Source organism: Vanacampus margaritifer, chromosome 12, assembly GCF_051991255.1.
Source record: "Vanacampus margaritifer isolate UIUO_Vmar chromosome 12, RoL_Vmar_1.0, whole genome shotgun sequence".
NCBI classification, from domain to species: Eukaryota; Metazoa; Chordata; class Actinopteri; order Syngnathiformes; family Syngnathidae; genus Vanacampus; species Vanacampus margaritifer.
The window spans coordinates 10201005-10221038 of NC_135443.1; the positions used below are offsets into that span (position 1 = coordinate 10201005).

Below are 20034 nucleotides of genomic sequence, written 5' to 3' on the forward strand. Positions count from 1 at the left end.
AAATATGCTAAAGTGCTTTTTATAAAAATAATTATGTATTGAGATGGACAAGTACCGATACCAGGCCTTATTTCAAGGTCTCGGACGGGTACCCACGATGGTTGCCTATACCGGTGTCCGCTGCCCTATTGTGGCTGTTTTACAATCAGGAACTAGAAATGAGAAGAATTGTTATGTTCTGTCTTAGTTATGTATGTTTTTTTTTTCCTGCAAGCTTTTCATATGATCTGTTAGTGGCCCTTAGGTGGGGCAGCCGAGCACGGAGGTGCACACCTGTGGGCAATTAGTTCCTTGTTTTAAGTCTCCCCCAGCATACCTGCAGGTTGCTGGATCATTCCTCTGTTTGCAGTGTGCATTCTGTTTTTTGTTTTCTTGGATTGCAGTCCGGTCCTCCCATTTGTGGCAGTTTGTCTAGCATTAGTCATGATTTGGTTGTACTTTGTAATTTATGCTCCTACGCAATTGGTAGCACCTTTTGTTCTTTTGTACTTTGCAGTTTTGTTTGCCCCTTTAGTTTTTTTGTTTGTAATAAAGACTATTTGAGTTTTCCGACGCTCTGTTGCTGCTTGGGGGTCCAAGTCATTAAGAATCGTAACAAGTTTGGTCGGTGCTGGATTTCACTTTCCTTTCTTTTCTTTGGCCCTTCCTCGGGTCTCCTGACGGCATCACGACTCTGGCTGGAAGTGTTCGGTTTAGGTGAACGGTATGGGATTTTTTAATAGGTTTTAGGTGAACTAATGAATACACACACACACTCGCACGCACGCACACACGCACGTGCACATCCTCACCCACATACAAAAAAGAAAAAAGAAAAAGAAAAGAGAGTAATGATGACATGTCAAATCTGTAAAATTACCGAATGAACAATACTGAGCTCTCCAGATAAAAAAAAAAGAAAAAAGAAAAAAGAATCGTAACAAGAATTGCCATTAATTGAATGCAATTTTATGGGAAAATGCAATATTGGGATACATAGGTCTTTTTTTTTTTTTTTAATTATGTTGTTTTGTTTTTTGGGTGGGGCTAGGGGAGTATGTATCAAAACGACTACTAGTTTTAGGTATCAGTGACTACACAAGAATTGAGTATTGGTATCGATGACAAAACGTGGTATCGGCACATCGGTGGTGGTCATGAAGACTGAGGATCGGTGGCAGGAGGATGAGTCCTGTGTGTGCTCACCGGGCGGGAGGGCAGAACAGCATCACCGTCCTCTTCCTCCTCCTCATCAGCAGCCTATAAAAAGACACTCCGGCACGCCACCGGCAGCTCAACCGCTGCAGTCTTGGGGGCGTCGGGTCCAGCGCCTTCACCTTCTCAGCTCTGCCATGCATTTTGGACGGCGTGGATGCCAACGCGTAAACTTTCGAAGAGAGTTTTTCGGCGCGCAGATGGCGCCCTCGTCGCACCTGACGCCAAGTTAACAATATGACCCAAATTCGGATTTTGTCCGCGTTACAGACATCCAGCAAGTAGTCAGCACTTTCATCACTGTGGTCATGGACTATGGAGGCTTTAAGTCTGTCTGTGAACGCGGTGTCCTACACTGTGGCGGCTGATCTGGGTCCGATCGATGACCCATTCACCGGACCCATCCACAACATCGCGCAATGGAACTTCACCATTTTGGCGCTGCTCATGTTTGTGGTCACTTCTCTTTCTCTGAGCGAAAACTTCCTCGTCATGTTTGCCACATACAAGTTCAAACAACTCCGGCAGCCGCTCAACTACATCATAGTCAACTTGGCCATAGCAGACTTCCTCGTCTCCCTCACAGGAGGGCTCATAAGTTTCCTGACAAACGCAAGAGGTTATTTCTTCCTGGGCCGGTGGGCTTGTGTGGTGGAGGGCTTTGCTGTCACTTTTTTCGGTAGGTGCATGCGTGTTATGACGTCATCAGTTGCATTGTTGTGCCACGCAAGTGAGTATCAAGCTGTACAGTTATTTTTATTATTAGTAATCAAGTTTGTAGGGAAAAGCAAGTTTTTACTGACACTTAAATATTAAACTAAACTAATTATGATTAGTTAGATAAAGTGGTCAATAATATCATCAATTGGCGTTATTGGACTATAGACTTGAGATATGGAGTCTTGATCTGTCCAAGACAAAATAACTTATAGGACTTGCTTCAACATTGAAGATTTCAAACTTGAGACTTATTTGAAACTTACATCACCATCTCTGAACGTGAACTTCAAGCTGCAGGTGTCAGTGTTGGAACATTTTTCGTCTTCTAGCACCTTGATGGATGATTAACAAATAGTTCAGCATGTTACTAAAGTTGCATGTCTTCATCAGTTGGTTACTGAGTCCAGCATCTGTTTCTACCCTCTGTGACAAAATATAATAACAGAGCCAAGTTAACTGTGGTGATTTTTTTATGAATGTTCATGTATTCAAAATAGTCATCAAGAAACACAATCAATGTAAGATTTTACTTAGGCTAGTCATTGTGGAATGAATAATATCTAGTTCACAAGCACTTGTACTGTTTTGTTTAAAAAAATATGTTTTTTTTTGATGAAGAGCTAATATTCTAAATTCTCTCATAAAGTATTAACACCTCTAGGATAAATAGAGATATTTCATTACTCTTGTGAGGAAAGTTAAAGTAAGATATACAAAACTATGGCAATAATAATCTACATGCTGTTGAGTTAATACCTCTCTGGTAGTGTTCTCAAAACGATATATTTTTAGCTGTGTTGGTGTAACACTACTAACAAATAGGGTCTTGTTGAATCAAATCGTGTAAGTAATGTAAATCCTCTCAGTGTAAGAATGTTTATGTGTTAGGCTACTGTAATGTTACTGCAATTTTGTTTTTAACCCTTTCATGGGCAGTGGCCACTACAGTGGACAGCTATTCAAAAGGTGCTTTCTCCTATATGAATGAATCTTGATGTAGGTTATCATAATTGATACATGAAAGGGTTACACAAGTCCATGCAGTTTTAAATGAATTACAGCTCCTCGCTTGTGATATGGCCAGAACTGACCACTGGACCAGGAACAAAGTCTGTGCGCTCAAAAAGCAGAATTTCCTGTACTCAGCAGATGTTAATCATTTATTACAGTGCACGACTTACAAGTGAGTTAGCAATACTGAGACCGCAGATAATGTTCAAGTACATCAGTAAATTGGCCCAAAATCTGCGCTTCACATCTGCTGAGGTCAGAACGCAGTAAGGGCCCTATTTTCACGCTCAGCGGTTGTGAAGCACAAAGTGCAATCTTAACTGTGCACATGGGTGGAGTTTTCTTTCTTTTGGTATTTTCAGGTGCAGCTAGAAACTCATACTCGGGGAGCGCTTTTAAAATGTATTAAGATGATATTAATAGCAATTCGTTCAATGATTCAGAGGGATTGACGCACACTGTTGTCATATTTATGAGTGAAATACGATGAATTCCACCACACACGACCGCAGAGCTCAGAATCTGAAATCCAACATAATTGCGCCACAACTTAGACCTGCTTTTATCTGGTTTAATGTCTTGTCTACTTTCTGTCATCAAGTTGTCAAGTGGGCGTGTAATATAAAATGCAGCACATTCTCTGGAATTTCCAAACACGGTAAACTAGATTTGCCCTGGCTTGAAAATGATGATGCACCAATTTTAATGCCGAGCATGTGTGCATGCACCTGTCTACCAAAATAGAGCCCAAAGAGTTGATGCAGGCATGGATTTGGTATTAAATTTAAAATCTTGCATGGGCTGGCCGGCAGGGTTAAGGTCAAAGGGCGACAGTTACATCATTTGGAAATGTTACCGTCAATATAAAATGCTATACTCTAAGTGTAATTATACTATGCTGTGTTCACTTGTATTTATAGAAATGTTCAAGGTATAGAGTATATAGATGTTTTGAAATATAAATTATAAAAAACTGGAAACAAAAAAAACCCTCATACTACATTTTTCAATTACAATACAGAACATGAATACATTGTTTCTTGAAGATTTATGACCACTTAGCCAGTGTATGAAGATGTAAGATATTGCCCGGTTGTCAAGCTGAAAGCTCATAAGTCAAAATTTGGCAAATTTGATATTTATTCAAAAATATATGCTAATGGTCAGCTTACATATGGGGGTGTTATTTTTTTACGAATAATTGACCAATCTAAAGTTTTGGAAATGGCTTGCGCTCTTTGATGGTGCAATGTTAACGGTTGAACAAACAAGCAGGTTTTTTTTAAGGTCTCCTGAAAAGTGACGATTTCGGAGGTGCGAGGTTTGGCCTGACGCAAGCAATATGTAAATAGCTGAACGAAGGGCAACTTGGTGGCATAAAACACAATTGGTCGGACCTATTAAAGGTTTAGGCATGCAAAAAACGGGCACAAACCTGATGGCTCAGCCAGGATTGTTCAAACCCGAAACGGGCTACAAGGACTGATTTTGCATCGTTAAATGTCGCGTCTTCTCATTTGTGCTGTATAAAGTTTTAAAACACAACGTTGATGTTGATAAACACTCGGGACAGGTAAAAAAAAAAAACAACGCATTTTATGTGGTCCTGGTTTCACCTTGATCGAAGTTAAAGATTTGTTTTCTGTAAATAACTCATATATTTGTCTTCCAGTAAAATGTCCATTTCCATCACTTTAAACTTTCTTTTGAGCTTGTGGTGCCCCAGGCAAGTGTTCCATGGTGAAAATCCAAGCCTCCAAATAAGTTTGATTTTTCTTTGCAAAGCAGATTTGCGAATCAATGCCTTCATTTAAGGAGCAATTTCCTAACATTGAGGATCCATTATTTATTTATTTATTTTAAATCGCAGAGAAGTGAAGCAAGGGTTTTATTAATTTAAATAAATAAATGAATAAAAATGTAACAACAAATGAACAATGTTTTTTCTTTTATTTTTATTTTTTAGAATGAATAGGTTTTGTTTCTTAAATTCAACATTGTGTATAGCAGCAAATTGTATTTTCTTGTCTAGAAGTGAAGCTAAAATTGCTTTTAAAAAAAAAGCTGTGCTTTAATATAATTTCATAAATTAAATGTATTCAAAATTATTCATTTATATGATGTATGTGCAGCTACAAAATATTTTAAAGTACAAAAGTATATATTTTATAGCTGATAATTTTTTTTGGGGGGGCTAAAATATAATGTGTGATTCTTAGAAATGAATGACAGAACGCTTGGTCTACCTCCACCACTTTTACTTTTAGCGCCTGCTATGAGATCAATCAGGCCGATTTAGGATGACCAAAAGAAACCATCTTGCATAATACATAAGTTCAGAACTGAAGTGACGTGTCGATACCACTGGAGTGGAGTGAGAATTGTCTAGTCTTGTGGTCACCTGCGTTGGCGTGTGTCGAATTGATTAAGATGAGCTGGATGCACGTCTTCACGTCCGTTATTTTATTCAGAAAGAGTTGTAGTAACAAGTTATGTAGATGTTGATGTTCGTGCGTGTGCGTCTTTATACATCAATGCGCCATTTTGGCTATTATGTGCTACTAGAAAACAAGACACAAAAACTGTCGGTTTCATTACTGAATCTTTGTAAGGGTCCATGTTTTAATGTGTGAAACATAATTGAACATCCTGGTTTCTACCACTCTCTTTTGTCCTCCACACTAAAGCTCAGACACTGAGGGTCTGTGGTTGAGCAGAGAAAGGTAATTACCCGCTTGGTGAGAGTGAGTTATTACCATAATTAAAGAGAGCTTTTTTTTATTCCATCATGAGGCAGCCTAATTCAACCACCCTGGATCATTTAACTATTTCTAGCATCAGTAACTTTACGTACACGCTTTTGGTTTTCCAGAATTGAGTCAAACAATAATAAATAGCCGCACTGTAGGGGAGGTTACAACCAGGCCAAACCAGCTCCATATGCTCCTATGCATAATATAATTAAACCTAATAAAATTTTCAGTTCAGAGAGGGAAGTCATTTCAAAGATATTAGTAAATGCAGAAATCACACACACTTAAGATTATAAGATTCCGTAAAATTTGTATGTGATTCGATTACTGTTTTAGATAACAAATGAGAAGCACGGAGCGGTGATTATCACAGATATTAAAGCGGAACTTTTTAATGGGCCCCGTGTCATCTTCCGCAAAGCCTTATGAGGGAAAGTCTGGACGACCTTTGAAGCAACTGCATTGCTCTGTCGATAAAATACACGTCACAAACTAATGAATACACACACACTCGCACGCACGCACACACACACACACACACACATAATCACCCACATACAAGAAAAAAAGAAAAAAAAGGAAAAAAGGAGAGCAATGATGATGACATGTCAAATCGGTAAAATTACCGAATGAACAATACTGAGCTCTCCATAAAAATAAAAATAAAAAATAAAATAAAAAAATACACGTCAAATAAAAAAAAAAATACACGTCAAATAAAAAAAAAAATACACGTCAAATAAAATAAAAAAATACATGTCAAATAAAATAAAAAAATACACACCTGATTATTGGATGCCAGGTTTGACCATATATATAAACTGTATATATTTTGTGTATATATATATAAATATATATGTATAGATATGTATATATATATATATATATATATATATATATATATATATATATATATATATATATATATATATATATATATATATATATATATATAAAATCATACTTTTCTAGATACTACAGTATTCCTATATATATATTTAGTATTCTGCAGCCATGCCGCTGAGTCTGATCTGCTGTTTGCCTCAGGAATCGTAGCCCTGTGGTCTCTGGCCGTTCTGTCCTTCGAACGATTCTTCGTGATCTGCCGACCTCTGGGCAACATTCGACTGCAAGCCAGACACGCCGTCATGGGTCTGCTCTTTGTTTGGATCTTTTCCTTTGTTTGGACCTTCCCTCCAGTGCTGGGCTGGAACAGATACACCGTCAGCAAGATTGGAACAACATGTGAGCCTGACTGGTAAGAAAATCATTCACAGTATAGGTAGATGAGACACTAAATATCAGCTGGGTTGGGCTCCAGTAATATTATTTACTTAGCTGAATTCTGGAGGAAGCCCCCAATCCTAGTAGAGGGCACCGCTTAATACACAAATGTGTTTGTATCCCACTTGTGAAATTGGATTTTGAGTCTCGTCTACTCCAACTGCGCGTATTTGTTTTATGTATATGCAAGACAGATCCATTTAATTTGGGGCATTTGGACGCTTAACCCTATAAAGCCTGAACCATGAAATATATGAGAGACAATTCTGATTCGTTGTTAATAGAGTATTTATTGGTCGTTTTGAACCCCCAAATTATTTTTTTCAAAATCAAACAAATATGACTTTTGTTTTGTGTCATATTTGATACATTCGGTCACGATGCTTTAAATTCGTACATTTAAAACTGTCAAAAATATCATAATAAACAGACACATCAAACATTTTACTATTTCCAAAAAGCAGAAAGAATTTCCCACTATTAATAAGTATAGGTGTCTCTCCTTCCTTAATTGCAAAAGCCATCAGATGGGTGATACTGCCCTCTAATGGATTATCCGTGCAACGCATGTGTCAGATCATATACGTCAGGGTTTTAATGAGAAAAAAATATACTCATGAAATAGAGGGCTCAAAATGTCTTCTATTTAATATGATACGTGTGGCATTATAGGGATATCGAAAAAAAGAAAGAAAACCTATGACAGTCACTAATCTACGTGAAACTGACAACTTTTTTTATTTGTGAAAATGCAAATTGACATCTCATAAAGTTTCTGACAGAATACCCATTGGACAGATGAGACAAAAGCGGGTTTTCTTCACCCAAGTATTCAAGACATGCGGGCACAAGTCCGATGACACGGCCGCAAAGTTGGTTATCAAACTGCGGGGCCCGAGGTTGTCCTGGTGCCGAGTGCACATGTGGACGTCCTTATGTCTGAAAATGCTGTTTGTTGTGGACAGTCCGTGAGCGCACACATCCTGAACACCATTGGGGTTCTGGTCAACGGGACCGTAACTCCCGATCACGCCCCAAAACTACTGTTTTGTGGAAGACTTATTGATACACAGACACTGATTCATCTCTGGCTGTGAGTTTTGTGAGAAAATATATTGTAGGTAGGTAGGTAGGTGATTGACAGAATGTTCCCACATTCACAGGATGCATTTTAAAAGCCTAACCCGTGTGTGTCCTTATGTCACTAAGTGTATTTGAATATAGAGTGTCAGTGCTTTGAAGTGCTAAAACCCGTACACTCAGAGATGGGAATTGCTTTGCAGATTGATGTGAGTAAGAAGAAGAAACGAGATGACTGCCGGCATTCAGTCACATGCTTTCAAAATGCCACCAATCCAAGACAGACAATACAGATCAAGTCATTGAAAATGATGTGTTTTTACAGTCTAGCCTGGAGAGAGCTGGAATGACATCTGAAAAAATTATGCCAATGCAAAAGCTTCTTAAAACCCCTGGGCAGTATTTTATTTTGAAATGGCTTGGTCAGAACCAACAAAAAGCCAAAAAATGGTCACAATAACGCCTAGGGGTTAAAAATAGTTTTTGGGCCAGTAGGGGACCACTAGAAATCCAGTGCAAGTCTGGCATGTAACGAAATGTGGGTATTTTCGCCGACAGTTTCCCACAGTTGTGCCGCAGGTGGTGTAACACGATTTTGGTGAATTTAATCAAAGTGCAGGCAGACAGGTTCTGCACTCCGCTGGTATGTTTGGTGGATGTCATCGTATTTCCGGAGGTGGGCATTACGTCAGTATACTGATGGACTTGGTGGCCTGGTGGGTGGTGTCTGGTCGGTGCTGGATTTCACTTTCCTTTCTTTTCTTTGGTCCTTCCTCGGGTCTCCTGACGGCCTCACGACTGGTTGGAAGTGTTTGGTTTAGGTGAACGGTATGGGATTTTTTAATAGGTTTTAGGTGAACTAATGAATACACACACACACATACTCACCCACATACAAAAAAAAATAAAATAAAAAGAGAGCAATGATGATGACATGTCAAATCGGTAAAATTACCGAATGAACAATACTGAGCTCTCCAGAAAAAAAAAAAAAAAAAAAGTATACTGACGGACTGTCCGTCAGTCCATCACTGACGGACGCCCATTTTGCTAATGAGTGACGAGAAACTTTAAAAAAAAAAAAAAGTCAGACTAAGCACTGATGGAAGTAGGTTTTGTCTGTCAGTGTAATCGTCATTAACAGGGTCAAGTACCAGCTGGCCTCTCAGTTGTCACTGATGATTGACAGACTGATGGAATGCCCACCTCTGTCTGCTGGTCCTAAAATAGTGGTGACAAAGTGGTGACAAAGTGATGACGGAAACGCGGTTCATGTAAAATGATGGACTGATGATGACGGAATATTTGATAAATCGCCAACTTAGTCTGCGTATTTCATTCATAAATATGACAACAAATGTACTTCATCCACAAGTGGGGGTCTGCTTGTCTCCTTATTAGTCATCAGGCACATCAATTTCCTGTCAAGGTGAGAATCATTTGGGCTTGTAAACTGTGTTTTGAAGCCTACCGATATTTCAAGACCTGCATACGTGCAGAATTGCTTTTTAACCATATTAAAGTATGAAATGGCAATCGTCAGTGGGATCTCAGCACAGTGTGTAATAAACCCGTCTGCATCTAATTGAGACAAGACTGGCGGTTCCTCTCATGTACAAATCAATTTGGAGTCTAGTTAGGTATTATCATGATATTATGTCCCACTTCTTTGCTTCTAATGCCGATTCTGACCCACTAATAGACGAGTCCACCGCCACACAACTGTTAGTGGTGTTATATTTATGCCATAATTCCAATTAATGGAAAGTTTTGAGCACGAAAATATATTTTGTAAAAATCTCAAATGTGTATTTTATATATATTCTATTTTTATTCTTTACCAATGGGTTGACGTTGTGGCACAACATGCCGTGTTGTGCTGAGCGAACGTAAAGGCAGAGTTATGTGATCAAGACACGCAAGGATGAAAAATATAATTGAATTAGACTTAAAAGAATAATTCTGTATGGTTTTAGATAAAACAGATCAACATTTAAGTACTTACTTGAGGACTTAGATATGTAGAATAGAATTGGACACAATAGATAAAAAAACATAGACTACAGTATAACGATTTTGGATTGGGATTTTTAATTGACGACTTGAAATAAACAAAAATAATAATAAATATGTCATCAGAGGAATGGTACTTATTTTGTCTATTTTGTAACAAAAACATCTGTTCAAATCACATAAGTTTAATGATTGACATTTGTTATTTTCTAGATGACAAATATTGTTAATCGGTCATAATTTCACAACATAAATATTGCATAAGTATTCAAATGGAGATAAATAAGGTGGAACTTTATATTAAAGGGGAAGTCAACCCCCCAAAAATGTATTGGCAATAATATGTTCTATGCTGCCCCAATAGTCTAAATACGGTATTTTGGTTAATATTGAGTTAGTGGAATATGAGTTAAGCAGCAAAATCCAGCAGTTTTCATCAATATCAGAAGGCGGCCATTTTGCCACTTGCTGTCGCGTGAAATGACAAGATAGTTGCTGAGGTCTCAGGTAACAACCAATGACAGCCCAACTTTAGAAAACAGTTGAGCTGTGATTGGTCGTTGCCCGAGCCCTGAGCAAATGTGATGTCATCTTCAGGCGACAGCAAGTGGCAAAATGGCTGCCCCCTGAGATAGATAAAAACGACTGGATTTAGCTGCAAAACTCATATTCCACAAACGTAATATTAATCAGAATGTCATGTTTAGACTAGTGAGGTCACATATATTATTGTCAAAAAATGTTTAAGCTTGACTTGCAAGTCTTCAAAATATATATAGTATGTAATTAGTGTGTTTTGCTTTAATCCTTTGTTTCTGTATGCTGGAACTGAACACGGTTATAACGGTTGTGTGTCTACCAGGTATTCATCCAGCATCACTGCCCACAGCTACATCATCACTTTCTTCTCCACTTGTTTCATTCTGCCTCTTGGACTTATCTTCTTCTGCTATGGGAAGCTCCTGCGCAAGCTCCGGAAGGTCGGTATGGCGACCTGAGGAGCACATGGCCTTGTTTTCACTTATTTGAGAAAACATTTGTGAAGTCATACATACAGTAGGCATACCTTAGTCCTCCCCTCAGTCTAAGTACTCTGAATGAAATTTGCCATTACCTTCATGAGATACCACAATCTTTATGGAATTCTTTTTATTATTATTATTATTATTTTTTTTTACTATTACCACAACCGCACCAGATCCACCTGTGCAATTTAAGGAGATCCAATACAAGAGCTAGCTCTATCCAAATGTTTTTTATTTACAAAGTCAATAATACAAAGGCCTGATAGCGCCATAAATTGCTCTAATATATGCACTCGCGGTTTACTCCCTCTTAACGTCCTATTCGCCAAGATTGCTCTAATTATATACAAGTGCAAACACAGCCACAAGTAGTAAAGGCGTAAATTCCAGTAAATTTTCTTCTCTTTTTTTTTTTAAAAGTCTGCTTTGAAAATGAATTTTCCATCATGTAGAGTCTTGCAACTCTTTAGCTGTACTGTCGATTAAGGGCTAACCCCCGCCCCCAAAATCTGATTAGTTCCAGAGCTGGGCACTTCCGTTAATTGTCAATTCCCGTCGAGGACGATGCCAACATTTGCTTCCGCATATTCGGCGAATGCTTCATGTATTTAGCTTCATGTCATTGAGGCATCATCAAAGAATTGCCGTTTAACGGAATTGCCCAGTTCTGATTACTTTAAATACTTAAAAAAATTAATAATCTATCGTGTTGTTTTAATTGTACATGGCCTGCAAACCTTAGTCTGAAGGCCTTGGGAAGTTTACGCTAGTATAGCAACGCACAGAAGCTGAAATCTGATTGGACAACAAATAACAATAATAGTAATAACCCACAAACAACTGTAAGATGTACAGCCAAGACACAAGCTATTAAAAAAATTAATTCATACAATATTCTACAATTTATACAATGTTTTAAATTCAAGTCAGTGATTTTGATGATGTTTAGGCCTTCAGAGATGGCGGTGAAATTAATTATATTTAACAATAAAAACAATAAAAGCAAAAATGTTCCACAAATTTACTATTGTGTTTAGTTGAAGATGTCATTGCTTTTTATTGCATTATTTAGACCATCATAGATGTTCAAGGGAATTGACATCCAAAACTCTGTGGAGCTCTTGCTTCTTTACCTGTTGAGGAAAAGACCAAACATATTGTCTGACCATAACATACGTGGACTATACATGCAATAGTGTATTTAAAAGTTACTTTTAATCCGCTTTAATTTGATTTGTCAATTCATATCCTGAATATCAAATATCCAAATAAACTCAAGAATCATTTTTTTGCCCCTCTAGGTGTCCCATGGTCGTCTGGCCACTGCGAGGAAGCCCGAGCGCCAAGTGACCCGGATGGTCATAGTCATGATTATAGCATTCATGGTGGCATGGACACCATACGCAGTCTTTGCCATACTGGTTACGATTCATCCAAACATTGAATTGGATGCCAGGTTGGCTTCCATCCCGGCATTCTTCTCCAAAACAGCGACGGTGTATAACCCGATCATCTACGTGTTCATGAACAGACAGGTAATATTTCTTTTTATAACTGAAGCTGAGACATATCACCGGTCGCGTGTACAGCAGATGAAAATTGTAGTGAATCCTAAGATGACTATATTGTTATAGGAGTTTGCGTGTTTCTAAATAATGCATGTCACATGAATAAATAAAATGTGCAATTTAGTAGGTACAATTGTCCATATGAGGTCCTGTTGAAAAATGCATAACCCACCTATGTAATACTTGTAAGGTCGGCTATCGCTACCGCCACTGCTAATATTCAAGTCACATTTCTCTTGTTTCAATTTGCACTGCGTTGCCGAGAGCTGCGAGCGAGATTGCGAATGCGTAACTGATTCATCAAATATAACCTGCACACTTAATTATCACAATTAGTTACTCACCTTTAGGCAGTATACATACAGTGTCTGTTAATAGTTTGGACACACCATGTCATTTAATAATTTAATAATACGCCTTTTCTTTTTTTTTTAACTATTCTTTTTTTTTTTTTTTTTTCTGGAGAGCAATGATGATGACATGTCAAATCGGTAAAATTACCGAATGGACAATACTGAGCTCTCCAGAAAAAAAAAAGAAAATAATTTTTTTAACTATTCTATTCTGACAGTGTTTTTAGACCGATGTGTTGATTCACTGAAATGATGTGACGGATGATTTACAGGTTTAGTGATTACAGTATTTGAAATATAATGTTAAGAAACACGCATTGGTGACTGTTTGTTTCAAAGGCAGCAAGCATATGTAATCATCTGAATTGACCAAAAACCGTCAAGGTCATAGGAGGCTTTCCTAATATTATGTACCTAAACGTGGAAAATATTCAACACAGCGCCAACTAAGTGTGTAATTGCATGAAAAAAAAGCCATTAGATCAGACCCCCCTGCAGGGAACTGCATGCCGTCTGCATGTCCATGGGAGTGTCCTACTTCTTGACTTCTTTAAATGGGTCAGCCTCTGTCAACATGAAAAGTAGATGTAAATAAGAACATTGAATCAGAACTCCCACTGTTTAAACTAAGCAGCCGGTACTTGAAGTCAAGTGACTTTTATTATGTCATGTTCAGAATAAGATTTACAATAATGCGATTACAGTACATTGAGTAAGCACATACTGAGGAAAAAAGCGTCTCTTATAAAGCAACAGTCTTTGGCGTAGGCCCTGGTTCCAAATCTGGAAAGGATTCATATGAGAACAGTCTCCTAATGGTTAGCAGAATGTATTTACAGACTAACGAATGACACAAACGACAGAGAATCCTAGTAAAGTGCTGCCATACTTCACTCGCAGGAAAATAGCAAGCCATGGTTGGATAACAAATGTTAGTCCTCATTCTGTGCTGCTACAATTGGCTTGTTACACTTAATTGGATGACTCACATGGATATATTCCTCCAAACCACTCATGAGCACCAAATTCCCTCTAGCACAGATCAGGCCAAGCAATGTAGCGTGATCACCTGTAGCCAATGATGGCCAAGCGTATCATCACAAATATGTTAGTCACAAATATGTATGTCCTGGCTTGGCGTCTTCCTATCTATCTGCACTCTGGCACACTTATCTAGTTGAAAGCAGTTAAGACCATTAGGTCACACATTGTCATAGATTAGACCTTCTTCCGCTATATTAAGAGAGAAAGGCTCCACAGCTGTGTACTTGATCTTTATGGCATCCAGTAAATAGTTGAACTGAGAACATGCAGCTGTTATTAACTCTATTGGTGACATCTTGAGTCTTGACCTCTGCTGAATCCCTGAAACCGACTCACCAAATCCCCGGGGTTCGATTGAACAGAGGTTTAGAATCACTGATTTAGGTGTCTTTTTTTTTTTGTTTTACCTAAATACAGGAGGTGATAATTGCACTAAATTGCTGTATACACCAACATTAAAATATAAGCCTGAAACCCTGTCCTACTTCCAAACAGAGCAGCCATTAAGATTATTTATCTGCATTTAAGACAAGTCAGACAAGTGGAGAATCGTATGATAATTCTGTTTTCAATTAAGTGGAAAGTGATATACAGTAACCAAGTGTGATTGCACAGAGCTTGCGATCCAGCTGCGTTTATAACTCAGTGAACGTTTTAACCTGATCGTATCCTTCATGGAATCAAAATCCATTCATCCTGCCTCTCTTAAATGTACTCAAATCAGTGTTGAAATTGTTCTGTCAGTGAAATGCATGCAAGCCGTTCAAATTTCCAAACCCTTGGGACCTCACAACTGCCCTATTTTCACGAGTGTGATATTTCTAGAATTCATGTCAGAATTTTTTTTTTTAATTACATTTGGCACAATGAGGAGCTTCTACTCGAGGATGAACTCATTAAAAGGTCAAGGCCAAAGTGTCAGCACAAAACATAATGTGTAGATTATTTCAGTATCTGTGTTGATTAATGTGATTTCTGTGAGATAAACAAGGTGTGTGCAAATGACTTTTTTTTTTTTTTTTTTAAAGCTTGCTAGCAACCAAAAGAAATACATGGTTTGTGTTGTTAAATTCTTAGTTTTCCTGTAAATAAAACATTTCTGGTGTTTTCACCATGATGTGTTCTATCAATGGATCGGGAGTCTGGAGTGCTAATGATGCTAATGATGCTAACGTCAAAAGACTGGTCTTGAGTAGGATCATTTAATAATTTGTTCATGAAATACATGGAGTAAAATAGGGCTTTTAGGAATGTAGTGACAGAAGGACATAGAATTTCAAACAGACATTGTCAAAATAAAGAGTCATGATGTGACTCTTATGTTAAACTAAGTATACATTTTGTGTCCAATATCATTTAAAATATGATTTATTTCAATTCAAGCACACAGATGACTTTTCATGCTTTTGATTTGTATTCAGTTCAGGAAGTGCATCATCCAGCTCTTCACCGGCATCGTGGCCATGCCAGAAAGCAACATGAACCAGACGTCAGAGCGACCAGGAACCACCGCGGACAGTCAAACAGGAGAAATGGCTGCCATTGCGACCCGCATCCCCATCGGAGGGATGGCATCGCCAAGGTCTGAAGATTCTCCCACTGACTGCGGCTCCTTTGCTCAACTCCCCATCCCAGAGAACAAAGTGTGTCCAATGTAACGATGGAGCTACCGGCAGCAGGTCTACTCTAACATGTATTTCCTTGAAAAAATTATCTCTTGCTCTGTTGTCGTTTTGGATTTACCAGTGCTTGTTTTCATTCTGGTGGGGGGGAGGTTAAGCTCAAGATGTGAAGGCAAAACTTTTTTTTTTTTTGTAGTTGTCATTTTTATATTTCAATTATCAAATTTTCATCTTTCTAAAATAATGGCCTAATTATTATTTTTTCATTCCCCCAGAACATTTAAAACTGAATCAAATACGGATTATATTTATTTTTTATTTCATTTCGGGGGTAGAACACTATGATATGTTTAACTATGGATATAGCCAATTTTAGCACAGGTGGTTAACATGAGTTGTCTAAATGAGACATTATTGATGAAATTAAGCTTTTTGTTGAAGCGCGTTTGTTTAAAATTTGATTTGAAATTAGCCCAAAATGTTGCTAGAAAAATAAACTGTGCAGATAGAAATGCTCAAAGCTTTATGGATACCTTGTAAATATGAGCTTGCCTTATATTGGTTTCTGCTTTTTTGTTCTCTTGACCACACCTGCACAACTTATAGTGTGCCACAAAATGCAACCTGCACTTTAATCGACTTTTATATGCCATCGCCATGCGAACATAAGCTTCTGGAAAATCACAGAATACGTTAGTTGAGGGCTAGTCAATACCAAGATTCAGCCTTTCATCTCCTCTATTTCCTTTGTGAGATGAAGCTTGCAGAGGAAGCATTGTTTTATTACTATTTTGGCTGCACATCTTCAGTCAAAATCCACCCGTCAAAAAGTTAGAGCCCCCCCGTCTGAATTTGTATATTTTTTGTTTTTGTTCAGACTGTGTTGACTAGTGAAGGGCAATACTTTCATCCGTACCGCAGATGGTCAATGGGAGAAGTCCCTATTGCCTCGACTGCTGAGATACAAGGGCAATATATTCATGCGGTGAAAATGAGATCAGCAAGCACACAAAGATGCACACAATAAACACCTTGCTAAACTATATGGGCAAGAGTATCGATAGACACACATTTTAAGGAATTAACTTGCATTTTAATGTATTGTATTCAACCATAAGCCATTTTGGGCGTTTCTATGTTTGTGAGTATGATTGAATTTTGCAAAAAAAAAAAAAAGGTTTCTCAGTGTTCTGGCTCACCTGCTGAATAAAACAAATGACTCTGGGATGACAAATAAGGCTACACTGTACTGTACTGTACACTGGACCTTGTCTTATTTAGCCAGCTAGCATTTGCTGCTATCAGCTCGGAGCTGCTTATTTAATTTAACACCCAGTTTAGTTGACATAACTGTACAGGACTCGCACAGAATTAATCAGGCAACACACATCATCCTGACTCCTATTTCAATGGAATGGACAACGTAAACTGCCAGAAAACTGATCACCAAAGACCTAATTCTGGCTATAACCTACTAGTTTGGCAAGCCACACCCACTTTCTTGAAAAAGAAAGTAGGTCTGTACAGGCGTCCATAGACAGCGATTCGGCACCGGCCGAAAACAGGCCAGGTCAATCAAATTTGTTTATTTGCGTGACGTCGTCTTCGTGAGCAACGTCACTCTTCACGCTTCAAGTTTTTCCCGCAAAAACGACATTCAACAACGACGTCATTCACTACTGTCTCTCTTCGGCTAGTATAGCCATGTTGGATTTTTACTCCGTCTCCGCAAAAAAAAAAAGAAGAAAAAAAAAGACTTCAACAAGTCACTTTTCGGACGTCACATCCGCTCTTCACTCATTGGTTCATTCCACTGTCTGTTAGGTCAGGTTTGAGCGTCTCAGAAATGCGACAGATAGGGCACTTGACCAGACTCACTCTCCGGCAAAGCCGCGAGTGAGTCTTGCTTTCCCGGCTAATAGCCTACTAGATTAGGGTGACCAGAAAAAAAACAAGAAAAAAAACTGGGTCACTACAGTTTTGCGGAATATTTAAATGCCAGTCAATCTGGTTTAGCTAATGCTCAGTGCTAGCTTGGTTGACAGTTCGACAGCGTCAAAGCGCTCACCATTATCCAACCTTTTTTTGCTTGTTACTGGCAGCTATTGGAAGCTGGCTGTGCTGTTTAACCCTGTGCTGTGCTGGCTGTCCCATTTTTTAACATTGGAAAATATGCTGACACAAAAGTTTAGCTCGTGTTGTACATTAGGCCTGTAGGACTTCATTTCCCAGAATTCTTAGACACAGTAACAGGAAGTTGTTTTGGTATAACACCCCTGCTCGTGATTAGATGTGAATTGGAATGCAAACTTGAACGTGAAAATAAATAGGAAGGAATTTTTCAGTGATATTCCTTTTTTTTGGGGGGGGGGGGGTGTTATCTTATGAATTGGGATGACTGATTGACAAACAAACAGGACACTGGGACACGACTTATGTAAAAATGTGAGAAAACAATGGGGCTGGTGACCGTCTTGGTTAAACTGGGACATCTGGTCACCCTATACTAGCTACTAATGGCATCAGTACATCATGACTGAGAGAACTTCCACATACCGGCCAGACATTAAACCTCATAAACCATTTCTAATGATTGTTTAAACTTGTTACATACTGTTTGCGCCTGTCTGTTGAGGCCCTGTTGTGTTGTCGTGTGACTGTCCCTGGTACAAAGCAAAGTCTAGAGACTTGTTTGGGTGACTTTGGTGTGGTAGAACTTTACTGGTGAATGCAGTCCCATTGTGTGGTGTGGGAACACAACAGACATTGTGAACCAGGCCTTTTTTTCCGCATCATAAATGTTCTACTGGATGAATGGATCAAACATTTTCCTAGAAGAGTAATAGCTGTTATAGCTGTTGTGTTTCTTATACAGTCCATGACAGTGTGCCAATACTATTTTGCATTTATATTTTTATGTATATATAATATGTATTCATACATCCAGTGGTGATAAACTCTCCGAGGTAGCATGTTTCAATCAATATTGTTTACATTAATATGACACAAAAGAAGCCTATGTGGCAGTCATGGTTAAAAGCAATGAAATAACACCATAAGCACAGCTCAATTATCACCACACATATGTAAATGTAACAGCGTTGCATTTTTACTTATCTTTATGGTGCATGTTTGTTTTATATTTGTCGATGTGTGTCCCACACTGTTGTACTTTCAATTCCGCAGGAAGGTGTACTATGTTCTGAAAGTAATCAAATAATGCTTGTTGTGTACTGACTTTGTGTTTAACATTGTGACCAGTCCGTGTCAGTGCATCTGTGACAAATTCATTGTGTTGCTTTGTCATGGTTATTAAAAGTTATTAAAACACAGCATTGCTAATCTCCACTTTGATTTCCCAATTACAGAGATGTTATGATTTGCACCCATATAATATGACAAATGAGATCGTATGTGTCTGTTGAGTTATTACCCTCAGCTCGGTATCATCATCATTTGCAGATCAGATGTTGTACAGAAATAAAGAACAAAAATCAATTGGAATAGTCTAACGAGCATATCTAACTGTGATTGTCAAGTTACTTCTACAGCAGGATAGAGATATTTCCTCTAATGATCCGCCCTTTCATCCAATTATCTTGTCCCTGTCAAAACTCATGATGCATGACGCTACTGTGGGTGTGTCTGTTTCTTAAATGAATTATTTCTCACCCTACTAAGTGTTGTGCAAGTACAATAAAAACAAGATGGAAACCTACATAATGTATATTAGTATAAAGCTAAATGTGTGGCATAATCTTTTCCCCCCAAATATATATATATGTATATATATATATATAATTTTTTATATTATAATAATAATAATAAAATATAATTTTGGCATTTGAACCATATTCAAAAATAATTTTGAATATGAAATTATAAATCATGGTAAAATAGGACCGCTTCAAGAAATACTTTCCCCCTTCAATGCTAATTATATCTCAGCAATAGCTTATCTGTGAGGACTGGGCCTTTGGAACCAGAGCATTACAGTACCGCTGACAAACTCTGGGCAAATACATTTGAAAAGTGACACAAAATGTCCTACTTACAAGACTATAGCAGTTACCTCATTATGATATTTTGTTCTCAGCAGTGTGCTTCGAGATAAAGTCCACATTATATTAGGGATGTAACGATAATGGCAATATCGTGATACCCCAATATTAAAAATGCCACAATATCGTCGTCATCATGTCACAATATTACAGCACATCTGTTAAAAGGCGAGGTTGTATTCAATTTTTTAAGTTCTAGCACCCTCTGGTGGTTGGTTCACTAATGCGATTTAATTTTAATTGGGAATGTTTTGGCCACTGCAGTGGTTATCACGCCTATGAATCAGTCAGACCAGCAAATATTTT

The 20034-nt window shown here is 38.1% G+C and overlaps 1 protein-coding gene across 1 annotated transcript; it reads left to right on the forward strand.

Annotated features, from left to right (window-relative positions):
- The first annotated feature begins 1275 nt into the window (after window positions 1–1275).
- Window positions 1276–18999, forward strand: valopa (vertebrate ancient long opsin a). The gene is made up of 5 exons (XM_077581756.1): window positions 1276–1873; window positions 6726–6936; window positions 10918–11035; window positions 12382–12615; window positions 15467–18999. The coding sequence occupies exons 1-5, from the start codon at window positions 1510–1512 to the stop codon at window positions 15701–15703; spliced, it is 1164 nt and encodes a 387-aa protein (XP_077437882.1). The 5' UTR covers window positions 1276–1509; the 3' UTR covers window positions 15704–18999.
- The last annotated feature ends 1035 nt before the right edge of the window (window positions 19000–20034 follow it).